Genomic DNA, 21,968 nt, shown 5'->3' with positions numbered 1-21,968 from the left:
ATGGGCGTTAAAAATGGATGGGGACAGCAGCTGCCTGTGGGGTAGCAGCGATGATGTAACAGGAGGAGGGGAGAGGACTGCTTTTAACACAATAGAGAGTCGTGGTGGACATCTGGGAGGGGTCAAAGGCTATTGGAGAAGGGGAGACAGACTCCAACTGCACGATCGAAATCAGCAGCGACTTAAGCATTTTTTAATTGACTAGTACATCCCTGTCTCCATGTGTAACAGAATATAATACAGGGAATTCTATTAAATATTACAGTGAACAGTAGTGATGTGCTGTCCAATCTTGTCACGTCGACAGCATGTATAGCTGTTCTGCTGTCACAGTCAAAGACAATGAAAAGCAGCTCATTGTTCAGAGGCTGGAGATATATTATGTAAATATGGGGCAAATGTGCAGACAGTATTTCCTGCAGGGAATTGAAGGTGTTCCTCATACACAGCTTACATAAAATCAGACAAAAAATAAGGAAAACTATAAATGGATATATGACATTGTTGGATCTAGCCCTGCCTCCAATTCTGATAGTAAAAAAGTATGGGGAGGGGGTTTCCAAATGTATGCTGTCACAGAAGAAGCTGTTGTCCCTTTAGTTGGACTTTGCAGCTGAATTGTGCCAAAAAATGTCTCTAATAAATGAAGCATTATGTCTATGTGTCTGTTTTTCATGTTACTTGATCATGCTATCATCCACATTGCCAAGTGTGAAGCTGTTAGGAGGAGTGGTTCTGACTAACATTAAATGACAGTCAGTGAGGATCTACGTCAGGGCTGGGCTGACTAATCGATGTAATTGATTACGACAACGACACATTGAAAAGATGGCTGAGCCCAGTGAAAGCACGGATGCCCCCGGAGAACAAGCTGCAGCTAAAAATTCATTAAGAAAGAAATAACTTGTTCACAGTCATCTTAAGGGCCAAGCGTGGCTTTGACACATCCATATGTGCAAATGTGGGGACTGAAAATGGACAGGGCCTGCAGTTCTATTAATATCACAATAGGTATGCGTCAGGTCACATTGCCCCTCACATCAAACACAGGCAAACACTGAGTTGCAGCACCATGTCAGAGTAGCACCATGTCAGTGTGATTACATCAAGGTGTTCTGATCATAGTGGTCGTATACAGCACAGGATTTTCAGCAGAATTTGGAACTCCTCAGTATGTTTTGGCACCACTGATGGAAAGCAAATCAAAGAACCTCCAAAGTCCACTAACGACTACCTCAATTACAAGTCCTTAAATGAGAAATTTCAAAAAGCTGTGACTAGGGAGAATCTCCTTGTACAGTCGCTCTGCAAAACAAGCATTTCTTTAAGCACCATTTGTTTTTCTGCCATATGTGTGAACTCTTGTCTCTTGTCATGAACTGGCCTTAAGCGTGGGAGTATTTTAGACAGAGACCCAACAATATGGTGCTCTGTAAGAACTGAGGATTGGAAACAGATTACGACACAGTACAAGTACTATGCACGAGCACTTGAAGTGAAAGCATCCCAGAGCGCCTTATCGAGGCTGCAGCGACAGATGGCACCATCCTGCCAAACAGGCACATTCCAAATGGGGACTGCAGTAATTCATTTAAATGGTGGATCTGACTCATTATTGTCTGACTTTTTCTTGGACTGATGTCATACGAGTCCTAAAATATTGTTGAAAAGTAATTTTTACTGCAGCGTATTATTACGAGTAATTCTGGGATTGAGTTTGGTTACGGTGGAAAGTTTTGTTAGTTTTGGGCTGGCTCGCCTCCTTAGAGCTTTGTGATGTAGTGGAAATCAGAATATACCAGACCAAGGCATTTATAGCATTTAATTCAATTTTTGTAGATTTTCAGAAAATTTACTTTTTTTGTTGTTTGCTTGAGATAATATCAGTCAAACTGAAGTTGAGTGGGTTTGACTCAGTAGAAATGACAAAAATAGAGATAACTTAGGTTTGATTGATATTGTCTCATGTAGATGATGGAAAAGTGGGTTTTCTGATGGTTTGTGAAGATGGAATTATCTGTTTTTGCAAATGGAAATTAGCCTTGTGCTCAATCAGACATATTTACTGCAACCTGAGATTGTATGTTCATTAATACGCACTGTCTCATCCAAATAAACAAATAAACATGTAGTTGGAGATGGTAGATAAGAAATTAATGTAGGGTTTGCAGTAAGTAAACAGCCTAAAACACACCAATCTCTCGCTGCAACACAACTAAAACTACTTAAGTGTGCAATGTACCCATTAAGGCCACTTGAAAATGTGTTTGCACACCCCTCTGATCTTGTTGGATGCCACCTGTTTCTAAAACACTTTAAAACCTTCCTTTACAAACACAGGACTCAGTGACACTTCACCTACCCCGCCCGCACTTTGACAGTCAGCTGAAGGCGAGGCGAGACATGCATCAGCCCTACGCTGTCAAAACTAACCAGAGAAGAAGAATGGAGCGCAGTGCAAAGAGGAGGAGAAAAGAAGTTGAGGAGAAAGCAGCTAAACACACATTCAAACCAATGCAGGCGCTTCATTTATCAAACACTTAGAGCAAACTTTCTCCATTAAATCATGTCATACACACAAAGCATGAAGGGAGACAATGAAACACAGAGAGAGGGGATGAAATAAGAGGATAAAAATGTCATGTTACATAATCACTGTGACATATTTAAATAATTAAACTTTATTGTATCTAATAAGTGCGCTTAACTTTAGGAAAACAGAGTCATTCATTTTGGAGGTACTTCAGCTCTGTAATGGTTCAGCCATGTCAACAATAATTAGCCCCAATCCCATTCTGTCTTGTTTCTAATCCAAGGCGACTGTCTAACCCCACTGAGCCAGCAACACAATGACTGGTGTTTACTACACATGCTTAATAACACCCAGAATATCCGACCCAAAATACTGCACATTAACACTCCCACTCATGTGTAGGACATTTCTGAGATGTTGGCTACGGTTAATACTAAATCTTTCCAACTCCTATTATCTTTTGTAAGTCATATTTTTGCATGATAATGCTGCATTGTATTAGACACACACGCCAAGTTTCTCTACTTATTAGTTTGCAGACTGATAGATAAAACAGCAGTGCACTTATGTGTGTGTACTATTGTTCAGCTGATGACATTAACTACCACACCAGGGAACTTGACGTCACAGTGTTGACTGTTAAAGTAGATTAAGGAAACTAGATTACATGTACATGAACAGATATGAGGTTAAGCAGTGGGACAAGACAGAATTTCTAGATTGTATTTCTTAAATTTAACTGTTCATCGTAAATGTCAAAACGTAGTGTTTTGGAATGTCACTCTACAACTGTGACTTACACGCAAAGGATTCCTGTCTGTGGCAGATAAACCTGTTGACAGTTTACGTTATCGCTGGGACAGCTGAGCTTCAGTTTCCTTTATGCTATTTCTGTAACAGACACTCCGCCATGTTGATCATGAAGGATCAGTGAATATGTGTGGAGTTCTGATCATAAAGCACGTGTAAGTTCTTTTTAAAAGTGCAAACACCTCCAATCACCCCCGAGAATTTGGTGAAAGTGACATCATAATCCAAACCAGTACAATCTGGCAATCCAATGAAGAGTTGTTAGCTGACAACAGTAACTTCTATTCAACCTCTTTTGTGTGTTGCATAAGCGTGCCTGTACACAAGACTACACAGCTGAACTATGGACTGTGACACGCAGCAAACGTCATGACAAAACTGACAGGATTAGTAGCTAACGTGACAGGCATGCGAGAAACACATCAACATGTCAACCCGTCTCTGTGCTCTCTGTAATTAAAAACATAGTCCATAACTTTGTGTGCGACTTTACTCCGTGTTTTGCCAAATATTCTTTGTGCTGTGGTAAACCTAAACGCTAAGAAAAGTTTCTTTCGCATTTCATAATTTGGAAAACAAAAATGTGATCTAAATCCATATTTTTCATAATGGATCACTTTCAATACTAGATTCTATGCTTAGACCACATTTTAAAATTAGCACTGACATGAAAAAAGCAAAATAAAAAATAATCAAAGCAAAGCTGAGCTATGGAAGATGATCTGGGCAGCTTAGCTTAGTTTTGCTGAAACATGTCATGCTGTGTTTCTCAACTCTCTTACAACACAGGATGTGACTTTCCTAGTTTAATTAAATAACTAGTCCACAATGTCTAACAGTCAATCAATCACAGCTATCTAGATAACTTGCTTCATTAAACACAAGGCACGAAAGCTTGGCAGAGCTCAACAACCCTGCACCCGCAAGCCCCAAACTCTGACATTATCTCAACACTCTGTCCATTTTAGCTCTTCTCTCTCAATCGTCACTCCCTCAGGCAGTTTTTTCAGGAACAGACAAGTCCGGCTATGTGCACACAGCAGAATCCCCAGCTTGATTACAGCTCAAACATCCCCAGACCTACGACTGGACATGTTTAACTCCATCTGTGTATAGTTCTCAGAAGTGCATTCCTGGCAACCAATGAGAAAACTTCTTCCAAAAATCCTGCTGACAATACTGGTTCGTTATTTGCAGACTTGTTAAATATGCGTGAACCCCTATAGGAATGCACAGTGAACCAAAACAAGAAGCTTGTATGTAATCACAGCAAAACATACCAAAATAAATGTGGCAGTTCACTGCTTAGCACACATGGCCAATTTTGGAAATGCTAGCAGTCATGTTTACTTCAAACAGAAGATAGCACTAATGTGCCAATTTGTTGCCTCCTCTTCACTCACTGGGAGCCAACAAGCCCTTTTACAGTCATCAAATAGCTGTCTTTACTACCTAAGCTGCAAATGTTCTCTAAATCAAGGCATATCTCTTCAACTGCAACAGAACTAAGCTGATTTACATGCAAGTCTGCACGTAAATCTGCTGCTACACACAAGTAGATCTACATTAAAATTAAATGTACTGCAAAGTTTCCTGAGGAGATCCACTGGCACTGGCTTTCTGACTCTCTCTGCCTGGGCAGCTTTGTGCTTCATGTCTCTGGCCAACTTCATGTCAACACTGCGACTGGTCTTGCACAAACAACGTCCAGAATAATGTGCATTTGTCTTTAACTTGTAATAATATGAATAAACCCACCTGGAATGAGATGACGTCTTTGAGGAGGAGACAACCTCTGACTTTGAGGAGAAAACTGTGTCTGTTTTGAGGAGAGTAGTGGCCTCTTTCTCCTGGACTGGCTCATCATCAGCGTGCTCCACAGGTTCTGCTACTCGACTCCTGAGGCCCCTCCTGGTATATGTTTGCTCTGATCCATTATCCTCATATTTTTCCTTCTCCTTGGTTGCTGAAGACACTGTGTCGGATGTGTCGCCAATTTTCCTGTCTCTCCGGACATATTTGGAGGTGAATTCCTCTGTGTTGCCGTAGCGTTCGGCCAGCTCCCTCCTTCGTTCTGCCTTGTAGCGAGCGATTCGCTCAGCCTTGGTCTCTGGGGCAGAGCTCTGCAAGGTGTCTATTCCATCCATTGTGCAGTTCAATGCAGTTTGAGTGACAAAATTCAGAAGGTGTTTCTTCAAATGATGCTTTTTAAGATCTCCTGTGACAGCAATGTCTCACTCCGTCAAATTCATCCCAGTGCTGCAAACAAGGGAGAGAGACATCATTAGTACATGGTGACTGTAGAGCACAGTTTCAGATGACTGGTTCTAGAAAGTTGTGTAATACTGGACACAACAGGATGTATGCTTCTCCAGCTTTCAAAGGAAACTGGCTCAGCTGCAGATCTCCAACCCCTGCCCTGCCCTGCCCCATCCACCCCCGTCCATGCCCTCCCCACCCCCGATGAAGATGATGTCAGCCAGCTCAAAGGCAGCCGACCACCGCAGTGAGAGTCTCATATAACCTCTATTCCATCGACTCACTTCACAGAGAAAGTCAGGAGTGCACATCAAATAACATCTTTATCCCATTTTATTCCTCACTTAGCTGAGGCTTTGTTCCCAGGCTAATCACCTCTTGAAAACTATCCCCCCTCATAATGACTAAACACAATGCATGAGAAAATATAAACAGCCTGTAAATGTGTTTTTCAGTGCATTACCCCTGTTGTAGATTTGCAGCCTACGCAGGGTGACTGCGACGTCTCGAACAATGCGTGTCAGGACAGGCTTCAGGTATCTGTGTCTGTGGTAAGGATAATCTGTTTAACATCTCCAAACCACAAGAAAAGCTGCAGTTTGATCCGTTTTGATTTTTCAGTACCTAGTTACAGTTGTGAAGTAGAAAATAAGACGTTTGAGTTGAACTCAGTTTGTTCCATTAAGAATTTCACAGTGCAGAAAACCACACGTGGCTTGGAGAGGTTTGAAAACTGCAGTCATTTAAATGCGTCGCCAGCTGACAACAGCAATAATCATTATGTGTGCGCTGTTTCTGGCGGCTCCACACCAAGCACAGGGGCTTTTCCACAGACATTTCTCACGGCACAAGTATGCTTGTGATGCTTTGGGGCAGTCAAGGATAAGAGAAAAAGGGAGATGAATAAATGGAGGCATACTCGGGCTAAAGAGGGGAATGGGTAGTCCCTCGGTCTCCCTCCAATTATAAGACCATGAGTGAATTGAGCACATAAGTTCCTCAAATTGATTAGGAAATGGGAAAATATAAATGAGAGTTCTATGTCTGGACAATGTCAGTAATGAGAGAGTCAAGGTGAAAGAGGGAAAGTGAATGGGGTCACAGCAAGAGGGAAAATAGAGGTGAGTCGGGTCATAAGGTGGAATAAATGAGCTGACTTGAAGAGCTTATTCTGTAATGATGACAAGCTTGAACAAATCTCGAGTGCACCCCTTCTGGCCTCTGACCACCTGCTGGTTTATAAATACCAGCCCAGAATCATGACTCTTGGACCTCTTAAGAAAAAAAAAAAACACAGCTTTGAAATATTACACAGGAAATCGGTGTGTGTATATATGTCAAGGAATATGTGCCTGTGTGTAAGTGAGTACGTGTGTGTCCGTCTTCACCTTGACCTCTCCCATCCCTCCTCCACCTAACATAACAGTGCTGGGCTAAACACTCAGATACCACAGTGCCTCCCTTGTGTACATTTAAATGTAGTTTCAACATAAACTGTGACTCTTCTGGACAATTACACGCTGTCTGCTTATTCTTATAAGCCTGGAGATGTCTAAAACACCTACAATTCAGCTAATGTATTCTCTACATTATGTAGAAGGAAACCCACCATCTGTTTGGTACATTAACAAATCAGCACAGTTCACGTCTATTCCCGTTAGTCCACTAACAGGCATCCATACCTGATTACAGTAAGCCAGAGCAGAAACAAAAACAGACGATGTACGTACTCAGGCTTAGATGAGGATAAAGCTTGTAAAATGGAGTTTACTATGCAATATGGAAACCAAATGGCCTATTAAATATGCAGGTCTAATCAATTGGTAGCACTAAATCCACTACTACCGAGCCTGAAGCTTCTAAGAGCTCCACAGCTCGATGGGAAAAGGATGTTGGGGGAGTTGTATTATATTTCTGCTTGAGGGTTACAGTTTAGCATCTCAAAATAAATTTGGTTATACAGTCTGTGACAAAATAACACAAAATTGCCAGAAAATGTGCAAAATCCAGGAAGCAGAATAATGTGATGCTGCCTGACAAAGAGCCATGTTGCTCCTCAACAAGTAATGCAGATATCTGCAACTCGGCTTTCCTTTTGGGTTTGAAATGACTGAATGTTACTTCAAAGCAAAGCCTGTGAATTGCCTTATGAAGGCAAAAGGACCCTGAGTTTGGATGTTGATTTCAGGACTATGCACACACTTACATAATTCACCTAGGTCACTACCTATAAAAGGAGTGCTACACAGTACACTAAAGCTTGTCCGTGGAGACCCAGAACATCGAGGCTGCTTTGTTTGGAAGCTGCCTCTGTTATTTTAAGCAACAAAGGGGACTGAAAACACAGTTGTGAGTCATAGATTAAAAATCATCACTCCTATCAGCAAAACGTGGACTCACCCAGAATATTTGTTTTGCTAGGTGATTTAAAGCACCAAAACACTGCATGGTGCCTTTACCTATTTATGGTTATTTCTTCTGAAGCACAGACAGGTGGAGCAACCAGAATTATGCAGGGTCAAAGAAACACTGAGACAGCTCTGATCAAGTACTAACAGTAATAACAGAGATGATAGGTGGTTTTGGAAGGAGGGACAAAAACATGCTTCCATTTGCATTAAATTAAAATGGATAAGTAAGCTGGGTCAGCCCGACTCAAAAGGCCGTCAGGATCACACTGATAGTTACAAATGAGGTTTTCTTTTGATAAGACAGAGGAAAATATCTGTGATTGGCTTTTGTGTCACATGTGACAGTGCAGCTGTCTGGCTCGATATGTAGTCACACCAGTCCTACCTGCTGTTTCATGTGCAATATTATTTCTGCTCCTCTAGGGCATGTAAACAAACTGAATCCTCAGTTTCCAGTCACTGGAGTGTTCTCTGACCTTTCCCTGCCCATTGGGAGTTGTTACTGGCTACAAGAGGAAGATCTGTCTTAACAAAGGCCAAGTGTGTCACTTCCTAAACGTGGCCCACATCCTTCTTCATAAAAGCTCGATTAAATAGGAAATGTTACTCGAACCTGGCAAATGTCCAGAACTCTCTTGGGAGATGGGTAAAGGCAGTGAGAAAACTCTGAATTGTCTCAACAGCATGGCATCTCCTTTGCACTCGAAACAGTTTGGAATCAAGTGTCATCACTTCCTCTAATACGTCTAAGCACTGCGTGATAGTCACATTTTTAAATATTTACTTCCCTGTGTAGACGTCCAGCCATTATCAGTAGTTAGTTAAGATTACATAACACTCGTTTCAGGCCTAACAACTGTAATATACCCCAAATACAGAAGTAACAACAACCAAGACGACCAAGAGTTTCTGTTCTTTTTAATATATGTCCATGGATCCTTTTTGGTCAGATGTACTCCTATAGCCCTGTTGGATAAACCCATGTAGCCCTTCATAATCAACATCCTTTATGTGAAACTGGATGTCATTTAACCCGATTCAGAATACAGAACAATTACACAAGTGAACGTGCAGTGTGTCACAGACTGGTCGTTATTGATAAGCTGAGTCAACTTGAGCACCTGAAGAAAATGTAGTCAAATTTCATTATGTCAACGTTACTCACAGCCTGATGTCATTATCTGCAAGCAATGGGAAGCAGGTGTTTCATGGGAAATGAATACCTGTCACAGAGTTCCACAGAAAGGACACATACACGTTAACTGTGGATGTTTCTAAGATAAGGGCCAGACAATAAGCCGCCTCAAAGGCAAACGCTGACCTGTAGCCCACTAGACTGTGTATTTTTTCAGAAATCACATGTCCACACAAGAGGACAGAGCAGGAATGCAGCCCACACCCTACTTATAAACAGTGGATTTGCATGGAAAAGGGAAGGGGGATTTTGACTATAAAATATTCAGGGGACTTCTCGTAACGTGAGCAACACCCAACCTGGGGCTCAAAAACACAAAGTGACAAACTGAAGGTGTAAAGTCAAGCAAAATGCATGCAAGCGCGGTTTAGCAAACAGTTAGGGTATTGTGACATGTAGTCAGCTTTTAACCACAAAGCCCACAGCGCTCTATAAGTCATCAGTTTAATGATGGAAGACACAGCACTACTGCAACCGAAGGCAGATACAAACATGTCCATTTTTTGGCACTGCCTTTGTTCAGCTTCACTGGAATTCCCATGAGTCTTCTACCTTTATCTTTTCCTTGAAACCCTTAGTTAACACCACAGAGACTTACACCTGAAACTGCTCGCGTTTTGACAGTTATTAGGTTAAAAATATACACTTCTGCAAAGTTACACTCATGCTTAAAATGGACACTGCACACGGTACATGTTGCTTTTATTATGACAGCAGTTTGCCACTGTAAACCTTCAGGAATCCAAATAAAGTCACCACAAGCATCAGACAGACATTTAGACATCACTTTTCTTCATTGTACAAAAAAAGCTGAAGACGGATCCAGCTGCCGACACACTTTCTTCCTGAGGGAAGAGGGTGGAGAGTGGAAAGTTTGCTCTGCTGAGGAAACCAGGTGCCAGTGCAAAAACAGACTCGCGGTCCATTTTTAAGAAGGACTTTCGGCTGGAACCATAAAGGGGCAAAACAAAAGATGGAAGTATCCCATTCACTCTTTGGTGGAGAGGCAATTTCAATGCACAGGATATGTGAGGGCCTTACAAAAGCACTGTTTCCTTGCTTTGAAGTTTAGGCACATTAGGTGAATCTTTAAACACTCAAATGTTACTGTCAGTATTCCAGTGTAAGAAGAGTAACAATCAAATTCTTATTTAATGTTTATGCATCCAGAAAAAGTAGCATATCATGCTACAGTGGACAAATCGAACTAAATCAAATCAGATTATTGCCTAGAGGTATAAAAAGGCAGTTGTTCTGGGATTTGTCAGTATACAGGATGCTGCATGTTTCTCTGCATGGGTGTGTATGACTGCAATCAGGTCACGTGACCAACCATTGAAAGCAGATAGGCCTGAGTACGGGTCAACAGTCCCTAATCCAATAACTCCATCTTCCACATACTGTATATTAAGCACTGGCCTCTAATGACTCTGTTCAAGTAAACAGATGCATCACTAAACTGCCGGGCAGGGGGGGGGCAGATGAAGGGTGTGTCACACTTTTTTAAGCCACCCTCATACAACAATCAACCACATACTGAGTGGCAAATGTGTTTCTCATTAAAAAGGAATCTTTCTGCACTTAAAAGCGGTTTAAGTACCTTGCCTGCAACAACTGGAGAATTAAGTTTTAATTGAAATCGCAGAGGTTCGCAACACTTCATCCTGCTTTAAATGCGCCAGCACTAATAGAGAGCTTCAAAGGACGATTCTGACAGGAGGGTGTGTTTGTCTAACAAGACACAGGCACTTCACTCACATGACTCAACTCTCCCCTGGCTTTGAGCTGTAAAGGAAAAGCAGGACAAGGGGGCAGATGGGGGGTTTCAGTGAGAGGAAGGAAAAGCAGCTGAATGAGGAAGAAGAGTATGGAGGGAGGAGGAGGATACAAAAAAAAGGGGGAGGATGAAAAGAGGAGAAGAAGGGTGCATACAACAGCGAAAATGAAGGAAACTGCAGAGGTCAGAGTAGGGGAAAAGAGGAAAGAAGTAGGGAAAGAAAGCGGGGAGAGAATGGGCTTTTGTGGGGGTGGATGTGATGGCTTTGTGGGGCATGTGTTTCCAGGGTGCCAAGGGGCCCCCGTCTGGTGATATGGGGGGGTGAAGGGTGGAGGACAAGATCTGCTGCTGTAGAGGAGGAGGATGGGACAGAAACAGGGCTCAAGACTAATCCATCTCTCCCTCTCCCTCCCTCTCTCCCCTCTCTGTCACACAAAGACACAAACTCCCTCAAATCCCTTTTACCAGAAGTCCTGCTGACTGTAGCCAGTCACCCGAGAGCCAGTTGACATAACAACCCCCGGGTACTCATGCCTGCACTCTGCTTTGCCTTCGTAACTGACACTGTAAAAATGTACCGACCGGCTTGAGACGGCGCTACCCTGGTCACCAGGAAGACAAAGAAAGTGTGCTGCTTCCCTTTCCTTGAAATCTTTGTCAAGGCGAAAAACAGCTTGTGTCATTCAAACTCAATAAAGCTTCAGCGTTAAACACAGGACAGCATGTGTGTGTTTTCTCCTATTTACAGGCTAGCTCTTTGTCCCCAGTCTTCCGGCTTTCCATTTGCTGCATTCAGACGAGCCATTAAATGTGACGTATGGGAAAGCAAACAAGCAAACGCACTCACAAACACACTGGAGTGCCCGCTGACACGCAATAAGAGAATCACAAAAGCGGGCCAAGAGAAACACACACACCAGCTCTCCAGCAAGGCTGCAATCATGGAAGTTGGAGTGGTGAGTAGGAAGGGTGGGGTTTATGGCGTTTTATCTAGCCAGGGGATCATACGATTGCATGCATGCACACATGCGTAACACATAAAGTTGGACTCCACTCAAAGACTCCATGTAGGCCAGAAGCAAACACCCACGCAGATTTTTATAAAGGCATATGAACTGTAGTAGCTGCAGTTAAAGCGCTCACCCTCATTCCAGACTCCAGCCCTGCTGCATGCTGACATACAGAAACAACTACCGCGCTCCAGCAACACCTCGAGTGCACAGGTTTCGCCAACTTTTGATGGAAAATGTGCAAATTGACCAGGACTGGATAAAAACCGTGCCAACCATTTCAAAACCTGAACTCAAGTCAGTTGCTCTGAGGAGAACTGCTGTTCAGTTGAATTTATCTTTTCCCTTCCGTGTGCACTTGTAGTATTTACTTTACTAGTTCCTGACGCCACATTCCATCAAATATGCACCGACATATGTGGCTATTAAAAAAATCTAAATGTGTAAACTGCCAGCAAGGGGAAAGTTTGACAAACAAATGAGTTTAGACAGTAACTAAAGTGGTTAGAAAATGTATGACCTCATCTTATTTTTCTTTTAAAGTAAATGTGTTACAGGTGGGCAATGATTACTGCACACATGATGATAAATACTATTAACTATATGTGCATGGTGCCAACATATATATACTTTGATTTCTGTAGCACCTCCGTATGTGAAAAGCCATGCAACTCTGGCTACTTCTACAATTACGCTGTGTCAGACACTGAAATTTGTGACCTCTGCTGTCATTCTTGCTCACAGTTCACTGCAGACTAACTACAGAGTTGTCGTCCCCTGGAAGTCACTGTGAGATTTTTCCACTCGCCAACAACTTATCAACATGGACTTCATCCCCAGAATGGCGGCCTGTAAGATACAGACAAGGCTGAACTGAGAGAGCGGGGGCAACATGAGGGGGGTGGACTGTCTCATCCGGAGAATCCTGCTGGTGGGGTTTCTCCCTCTCAGCTCTGTGGTGTCCGCTGTGCAGAGCAGACACCATCTGGCCAGCTGGAATGCTACCAAGCAGGGGGTGAAGGGGTTAAGGGGTCTTCTATCTTGCAAGGGGGAGGGGATGGGTTATGGCTAAAAGATGGAGTATTAACAGTATTAACCCTTTAATGCCAGACAATCCGAACTCTTTCAAGTGTCAAATAACGCATGTACTACTCACGGTCATGCCACATGTGGTGTCCTCTAACACTTAGCAAGAAAGCAGATAAGAACATTTTCTAAAATGTGACTTTAACTTGAATGTTCACTATGTGAAGCTTGCAGAGAGTTATGTTTTGTGGTTGATGCTGCAGGCGGCTGATGATGTTCCCATTTAAAAATAAAGTAACCACTTACTTTAGCAGATGTTCACATTAATTCGGACTTGAAAATACAACTGGTTCCTCAATTTCTGAGAACCTGGCTTTTTTTATGACACGACAGCAGAAACTTAAAATACAACATTCTTAATTCATGCAAAATCTAATAGCAAGATCCCGATCCTGACTGGACTTCTGGGGCCAATTCACGAAGTATGAAATTCAGGTATGATACATCAGCTGATCTCGTGTGCATGTGTGTAGAAAATTGGAAGGTAAATTGCAAATGGAAAATCATAAGGTCATTGTCGATTAACATGGTAAGTTGCAAACTAGTTAGCAACTTACCAGGAAGTCAAGGCGCGACTCCACACCACCATCTCTGTTACATGTGCAGCCAGTGCTGTAAACAATAAAGTTGGATCATTGGAGTCTGTAAAAATAATGTGAGCATGTATCAGAGAACATACATGCCGATACTGTTATATCTCTGTCAGTATCAGCAGATCATATCTTCCAACCAATATACTGCGCTGTAATAATGCTAAAAACATTGTATGTTTAACATGAAAACAGGCAGCATTATTTGGATTTGCTCTGTAAACTTTCACAATTAGTATAAATACAAGGCAGTCATTAAATCTATTTTTCAGCTTGCATTGACTGAAAGTGTTGCTGTCTTTACACACAGTCCCTACATATGGTTTACCAAAGAACACATTCGATTGTGAATGTTTTATTCATGGTTCTTTCATGGCAGCATCTGTCACTCACATGTGCATAAAGGCAATGAAACCCTGGTTGACAGGAGCAGAAAGTGTTGGCTCCAAACTCGCTTGTTTTGAATGTAGATCCAATTTTATTCTAAGGCTTTATTTTCAGTTGATCATGGTGTCAGATGAAATTGTGCTCTGGCACAGGGCTAAAAACAAAGTGAAATGCGGTATGGAGAAAGGCTTTGTGCTGCCCCTACGCATGGAAACTATTATGCGTGTGTGCAAATCAAACGAAAGTCTGAAGCATAACCATATGTTTATGTGCCATGCAAATATTAAACCGGTTAATAGGCGTCATTGAAGCGGGCCTTGGCGGTGGAGTTGCTGACCAAATACAGTTAGTATCTCGGTGTTGAAGCTGGAAGCGCTCCACTTTAACTGCTAGCTAGGTTTATAAATATGTCTTAGTGGAGATTAGCCTGAGGGTAACCCCTAGCACTCTTCCCTGTGGAGTTCCTATCGCTTACACTGTCACATCCCTTCTGCTTTATATAAATATTTGTAATGCATAACTTCATGTCTGTGCAGCTGACATCAGACTCTACTGAGAACTGAGGAAGGGAGGACAGGTCAGGCCGACAAAGCTGGAGAGGATCGGCTGGAGTGGGTGGATCTTGTGCCTGACTTTCTGCAGCCAACTTTTACAGTTCAGCTGCTCTACTGTATGTTACTTAACTGTTGAGTAACACAGACAAGTACTGTACAACTCAAGACTGAGAAATACTCTTATAATGCTTACATCTCACTGACTAAATGTATCAGTACGTACAGTAACTACTGTATTAAGCATACACTGTTTTATTAGCTCTCAATACACAAAACTTTTACCAAAGAGCAAGAGTGATACACTTGATTAATTTTTCTTAATAGAACTGCAACAAACAATTAGTTAATTGTCAACTAATACATTAATTTTCTAAGTCCAAACGATATATCTGTCTGCCAATATTATCACCCTGTACTAACCTATCACAGATATATTGTGAAAACCTATTTTCTTTTGAGTGCTTAATGCAGAAAAAGATACCTGAAGTAAGCTAGAAATGGCATCATCACATAGTTTGTTCAGCAGAGTGGCTCCAACTCTGTTTACACTGCTCTCAGCACTGTGTGCAGCACATACAGCAGAGTACACATCACACGGAGCAGACAGCGTGGTGTCATCATGGTAAGTTGCTACCTAGTAGGGATATTCTTGATTAATAGTTCATCAATTAATTGCTGTTAATAATTTAACTTATTAAAAATATAACAATCAATAGGGCAGAAGACAATGACCATGCATGTCAGAAAAAACATCATGGATTTGATGTAGTACCTGCTTGTTCCACCAGGTGAAACCTTTTACTGTTTATTGAGAAGGACGACTGCAGCTCGCTTGCGGTGTTTAATACGCTTTAATACTCACGACCAGAGGAGGCAGTGGCTCAGATTCCAGGCAGTTCCGTGTTGGAAATCACAAAGGACCATGGGAATGTTAATATTTAAATCGAAACTGCTAAATGAGTAGCTATGTGAGTGTTATTTCAGTTGCATTGTGTTTGAATTGTGATTGTTGTGATTGGATGGTTGAGGTTGTTTTCTGTGTTTGGGTGACCCAGAGTATTGTGGGGGTTTAGCGAGCAACAGGTCACCATGACAAAGACTTCTGTAGTGGTTAATGGCTTCTAGCCAGAACAGGTTCATGTTTACTGGCACAGTATCACAAAAAAATCCATCATCAGTGGGACTCTATTCTGCATTCAAGCCTTCAGCATGTGATTATAAACACACAGTGCAACTACAAACATAATCACAAACAACAAACAAGCCTTAAAGACCTGTTTTGCCCTTTCACTCATTCTTTCCAGGTGTAGAAATGCATAATAGGAGAAGCATTAACAAGAACAACTCTATAAAGACATTCACCAACAATATGATGTAGGGAAACATTCCCCTCTAAGCATCACTTCAGTGATCCAAAAGAGACTTAAAAGTAGTTAGCTGCTAATTTCAATCTAAAATGAGGCAATCTGGGCGTACTTATTTTGGGCCTTCCTCCTTTAGAGCCTTGTTAAAGTCCTTAATTGCCCATATAAATCTAACTTACAATTCTAATTTAACAAGAGGGTTTTTAACATCCCTTCAATTACTTTTGAGCTCGCAACACTCTCTGGGAGGTACACGCACTCAGTGCACCAAGAAATCTTTTAGCATTTTGACATCATGTTGGCAGTACTGCAGCACAATATACAGAATAAAGGCCCAATGGGAGCTCTTCAACCCATCTGTTGTATAAAAAGAAGGGAAATGGCAGCCAAAAAATAAATACACAGCCACCATCTAAGCAAGGCAACGCTTTGGTTCCTCAGTTTGTGACCTGATCATTCAAGGGGACTGGCCTGTGATTCAGAGCCTTGCAAACCATGGCATTGTTTTCTTGTGGTGTTAGTTATCTGGGAACTGAAACTTGATTCACAATTGCACTTCTAACAATGTGCACTGAGGAAAAAGAAAAAACAACAAGTTAATGTTCCAGTGCAAAAAAAGACAAGTCTCTGCAGCAGGAGCCCTCATCCATGGCACGCTCCTCCACCCTCCTAAAGGCCCTCTCACCACTGTTGAGTAACAAGATCCCTGCAGGGGCAACACAACACCACCATCAGACTGACACGAGGCGTTCAGGTGAATGATAATACCGACTACAACCACATAACACTCACTTCTGCTCGACAACAATGGAGCGCCTGTCTCTTTGTTTGGGGTCTTTACACGGTCCGAAGAAAAGGCAGGTTAAGAGCAGCAACATTTTGTAGGTGGGACAGAAAAAAAAAGAAAAAAACAACCATGACAAGAGCCACTCCCTGCTTTCTGGTCCTGCTGCTCAGCTCTGTGCTGGATATTACTCAGTCACAACTGTGCATTGTCCTCCAGCTTTCTGTCATTTTCCAACAACATAACAGCACAAAGCAGCATATTCTGTTAGTGAAAAGCTGAGGAGTCATTTTAACATGTGCTGTCCTGCTTTGTGCCCGACACATCTTATCAAAGCTAGCATCGGTTTTCTTTCTTTTTTTTTTTTTTTGTCTTGCTCAACACCAGCTGGCTCAGGAAGATCCTGGGAAGCCAGTTTTGACACAGGCAGCCGAAATGCCTTACAGTGGGAAAATTACAGTCTGGCAAGCCTCAAATACCATAGCCCTTGGATATGAAGCTTCAATGAGTTTCATTGTAGTCATCATTTGAGAAAAAGTAACAGCTACTCTTGAAATGACAGATAGCACAAAACTAAAAGAAACCACACCATTTTTTCTTTCTTTCTTTTTTTTTGCAAGATAGGAATCAAGTAACATACAATGTAGTGAACTTCAGGACCATTTCTCTCCCTAACGCTACATTATTTTGAATTTGCAGCCTGGTGACAGTGTTATGAGCCAGACCCAGTTAAAATCATAGGAATAAATAAACATAGGCTACACATCACAAAGAGTACAGTCACCATATTTCAAAGCAAATCAAACAAGGCTCATACACGTCCAAGCAGTCTGCAAGTATTTGCATAGCCACGGCAGTTTGTCACAGATAAACATGACTCTGATTCCAAACTATTTTGTGTCGACCTAAATAATCTAGTTTGCGCTGACATTACTGCAATCATTTCACCTCAGCAGAGGAGGAAACATAACGTGTGCAGTGACAGTCGGCCCTAAAGTCATTTCAGCTTTATCACACTTTTTCATCACTTTGTTTTCACAGGTGGTTTTTGCACAACACAAACCCCAAATGCTCACTTCTCTCTGTTTGCAAAAGGACTGCTCAGGGTTAGGTCATCGCTGTGGAAAGAGGGCAGGAGAACTGCACTCAACAAGTCTCTGTTGGCCAATTTGCCAAGTCCAGAGCAAGGTGAAAGAATAAAACCAGCTGGCTTGGATGTGCTGTCACTTGATATGTCACACTGGGACAGCCTTAACAACAAAACAAGTCTGGATCCAGTGTAGTATTTGGTGTTGCTCTCTTTGTAGGATATAGTAATCTGAAAGGCACAAGCCTGAGCAAATAGGTGCAAGTAGTGTTTGATAAAAAGTACAGCTTCCTCTCGTGGTTACTTTCCTGGTGAGAACGAGGCTAATGATAAAGGAAGGAAACTCCCCTGACTAATGCAATGACAGCTGCTGAGAATGAGTGGATGACAGTGTTTCGACACTAAACAGTGCATCATATCCTTGAAGGCAACACTTCGTACTGACCGATGTTTCCTTAAACCTGCCACCTAACTTCAAATAGGAAGCTTTGTGCTAAAGCCTCTAAACACAACAGAACTTAAGTTACGCTGCAGGAACATCACAAAAACACGAACTGACAATTCTTACTGTGTCATAACATACCTGTAATCCTTTCTGCGCGTCTCCTCAAGCTTCAGCATACACTGAGATATCACTCTAAGACCCCTGTGAGGCAGCTGTGCAAACAAAATGCGCAGCACAGTTTCAACTGCTCGGCAGCGATGTGTTTTGGAAAGTTCGTGGCAGAGCTAACGTTAACCTGAGCACGTCGCTGCGAGGCGGAGGTTAACCGGCAGGAGCGACGAGTCCTCGACGAAGCAAGACAGAGAAGTGAATAAACGCGTGCCTTCTTCAGAAGACAGTGTGTCTTTCGATACTCATCCTCCGGCAAAACTGACAGAGGGGTGGACACAGCTCAGTCCTGTCCGGGCGGTATGCACAGACAGCGGGCAGAGCTGCTGGCAGGTCCGGGCTCTTCAAACTTAAAATGCCTTCTCGCTTCTGATTGGTCGAAACTCAGCGCCGTGCTGCGTTCATGTGCCGCCAGTAAACGCCCTCCTCCCTGAGCGTGAGGTGTAAATTACATACACTGTCTATGGTTAAATAAAACGTATCCGTGTTTAGCAGAAACACAGTATAAAAATGAAACAAGTGAAAAATTACATGTTACATTTAGTTAGGAAACAAGCTGTCTACAGAGTATATTTAGATACTTCATCATTTCTTGTTTCTGGTACTTTCTACACACTGTAGTTTTTGGATGCCCTACAAACTTAAACCAGCTTTTAAAGGTATAGTATGTAACATTTGTGCATTCATGTCTATAGACTACTAGGCTAACTTTATACATGTTGTTGACCTTTTTTCCTACATCATCCTAATGTGTCCAACAGTGTTTAAACCGAGAGAAATCCGTGATTTTATTCAATGTAAAGGTGTGTTTAAAGAGTGTGAAAGGAAGATGACATAAGCAAATAAGGAGCCGATCTGTTTTGTTTGTTTTTTGTTTTTTTCAATCTCTTGTTTTTGTAGCTCACAATTATTTTAGTATAATTTTTTTGACCATGAATAACAGTACTGGGCTACCCCTAGTAAATTTACTATATGATGTTAGTTACAGTGGCTGTATCAGTTGTTGGCTGTAATGGTAAGCTCCCTTTTACATAAGCTAACTTAATGCTAATGCTGATTTATTAAAATTAAATTATAGTTGACTGTAATGGTAAGCTAGCTTTAACACAAGCTAACTTTAAGACTAATGCTAATTTATTAAAATGAAATTATAGTCGACTGTAATGGTAAGCTAGCTTTTACACAAGCTAACTATAAGGCTAATGCTAATTTATTAAAATTAAATTATAGTCCACTGTAATGGTAAGCTAGTTTTTACACAAGCTAACTTTAAGGCTAATGCTATTTTATTAAAATTATAGTCGACTGTATTGGTAAGCCAACTTTTACCCTAGCTAACGGTAACTCTAATAAAATTAAATGAGATAACATGATGTGACTAAATGTAACTTCAATGACGCATTAGCTCATCTGTGTACATTACTTCTAAGTCATATCCATGAACCGTATATAAAGAGGTCACATCATAAAGATTCCTATCAACAATGGTGTTATGACAACAACTCTGATGATCCCACGCTAGGATTGGGTGATAAAATAGCAATGTGTACCAGTGGCAGAAACCTAGTCAATAGCAATATGAAAATTCTTTGATAGTGTTTCAACAAATTCATGTATGTACATTGTCATGATACTGACATTACCTGTGTACCTCAGTTACATTCAATGCTGGTGTGGTGCAGTTGCTAGCACTGTTACGTCACAGCTAGAAGGCCCTTGGGTAAGGCCTTCCTGTGTGGTGGTTGCATGTTTTCCCTGTTTGGGTTTTCTTTGGGTGGTCCGGCTTCCTCCCACAGTTAATTAGTTTAATTGGTCACTTTACATTTTATTCAATTCAAGTTCAAATGTTAAATTCAAATTATCCCTTTTCTCTGCTGGTCAGATAAAAAAAATAGAAAGTATTTCATTAAAATGATCAAATGTTAGCAAAAGAGACTAATATAAAACATTTCATCATGATTCATTTTTCAACTTTATTACCCAGCCCTCAACTTCAGAACAATATCAAACCAGGCTTTTTGGTATTGTTTTGAGTGAGAGCCCCCTAGTGGCATAAATACGGCACATTTAAATATATGAATTGTAATAGTTTGCACCTGTGGTTTCCAGATATTTGGCTTTATAATCTGCCTCGCATATATCCGTTAGAGTCATTCTCCCATGATTGGCTCATCAGTGAAATGCAGGTAATCCTATTTAGGATTTCACACACACACACACATACACACACACACACACACACACACACACACACACACACAAAAGGGAAAATCCCACAAACCATTAAATTTTATAGAGCGGACCGATGTTTTTTCGTCATTACTGTTTCAATAAACCCCTTCTGACCCACCATTGCTAGCGGCCCTTGTAATGCTGAACAAAGGGAGTCACCAGCTCCATTAGTGGACTTGTTTGCTTGCTGCATCAGCAAACTGAAAGAGGACATTGCAGACACTTTCTTCATGTGTTTATTTAATTCATTTAAACTGCATTCGAGGGGAAGGGACTGGTATCTACAGTGGGATGTTTATCATTGTAGTATTGCTTTACCAGTTTTCTGTAAATTTGTTTGAAAGCTAGTTCTGTTTTTGCCGTTCTGCGGTCACACAATCATAAAGTCAGGTTTATCAGCAGCTTCTTTGTTTTCATGTGTGTCACTGCACAAACATGCAAATGCACACTTGATATATGTTCGTCATTTACTTACACATCCAGCAATATAATGCAAAACAGGTGACGTTTGCATCGACAGTGGCTGGTATTGTTCACAGGCTTGCGTTAATGTTGTTACAGCGCACCCTACTGCTCGTATTTAGACAGTGAATGCATCATTTGGCATTTAACATATTGTTTTACAGTCAGTAGGAGGCCTAGCTGACTTTTATATGTGTAAATAAAAGGAGAAAAACATTTAAATCCTGGAATTTGACTTTCTTCTTAAACATAATGAACTGGGTTTACTCAATAATTAGCACGTTACTCTGAAATAACTAATTAGCTGTTTCTTCCTATTCCAGGATAAATGAAATAAAAGTGTCACGTTTTATCAACATGAATTAATTTATAGTGTTTTTCTTTGGTCTCTATACTGCAGCTTTGTGTGTGGAACGTGTGTGAGGGGTTAAATCCATAGCAACACGCTTTCAGTTAGACTTATCTTGATCCGATATCTTGACTAGATGAGATCTAGCTTAATTGCATTTGCACCTGACATTAGGGATCTGCTGCATGTACACTGAAATTGGATTGTATGGGCATGTAATGGATGTGTGTGTGTGAGTGAGAATGATTAATGATCTTGTCTTCTAATCACATCTTTGTACTGGTCACACTAAAAATAAGTGTCATGCCACCAAAGGTTATGTGAATTTGCTTTGCTGTAATACCCAGAGACGCCAGCGTGCACGCTCACACGCACGTACGGAAACTGCTACTAGAATGTAAAGAGTGCATCTTCTGCATTTGTTTGCTCTCGTCGTGTCAGAAACAATATTTTCCTGTCTTGGCA

At 41.4% G+C, this 21,968-nt stretch overlaps 1 protein-coding gene across 2 annotated transcripts in view; it reads right to left on the bottom strand.

Annotated features, from left to right (window-relative positions):
• Positions 1–18,780, bottom strand: part of LOC103370896 (supervillin-like) — a 49,211-nt gene extending 30,431 nt beyond the window's left edge. Inside the window, exons 1-2 of one of the 2 annotated variants that reach the window (XM_008300084.1) lie at positions 18,431–18,780; positions 5,102–5,602 (exon numbers count right to left, since the gene is read on the bottom strand). In XM_008300084.1, the coding sequence (XP_008298306.1) occupies positions 5,102–5,490 (389 nt within the window). In that variant the 5' untranslated portion in view covers positions 5,491–5,602; positions 18,431–18,780. Of the gene's footprint in view, positions 1–5,101; positions 5,603–13,638; positions 13,696–18,430 lie in introns of those variants that run through there. The other variant, XM_008300085.1, reaches the window with a different exon arrangement.
• Positions 18,781–21,968: the final 3,188 nt, after the last annotated feature.

Source organism: Stegastes partitus, unplaced genomic scaffold (assembly GCF_000690725.1).
Source record: "Stegastes partitus isolate 25-593 unplaced genomic scaffold, Stegastes_partitus-1.0.2 Scaffold1497, whole genome shotgun sequence".
Taxonomy (NCBI): domain Eukaryota; kingdom Metazoa; phylum Chordata; class Actinopteri; family Pomacentridae; genus Stegastes; species Stegastes partitus.
This window is presented reverse-complemented; position numbering and strand designations above follow the sequence as displayed.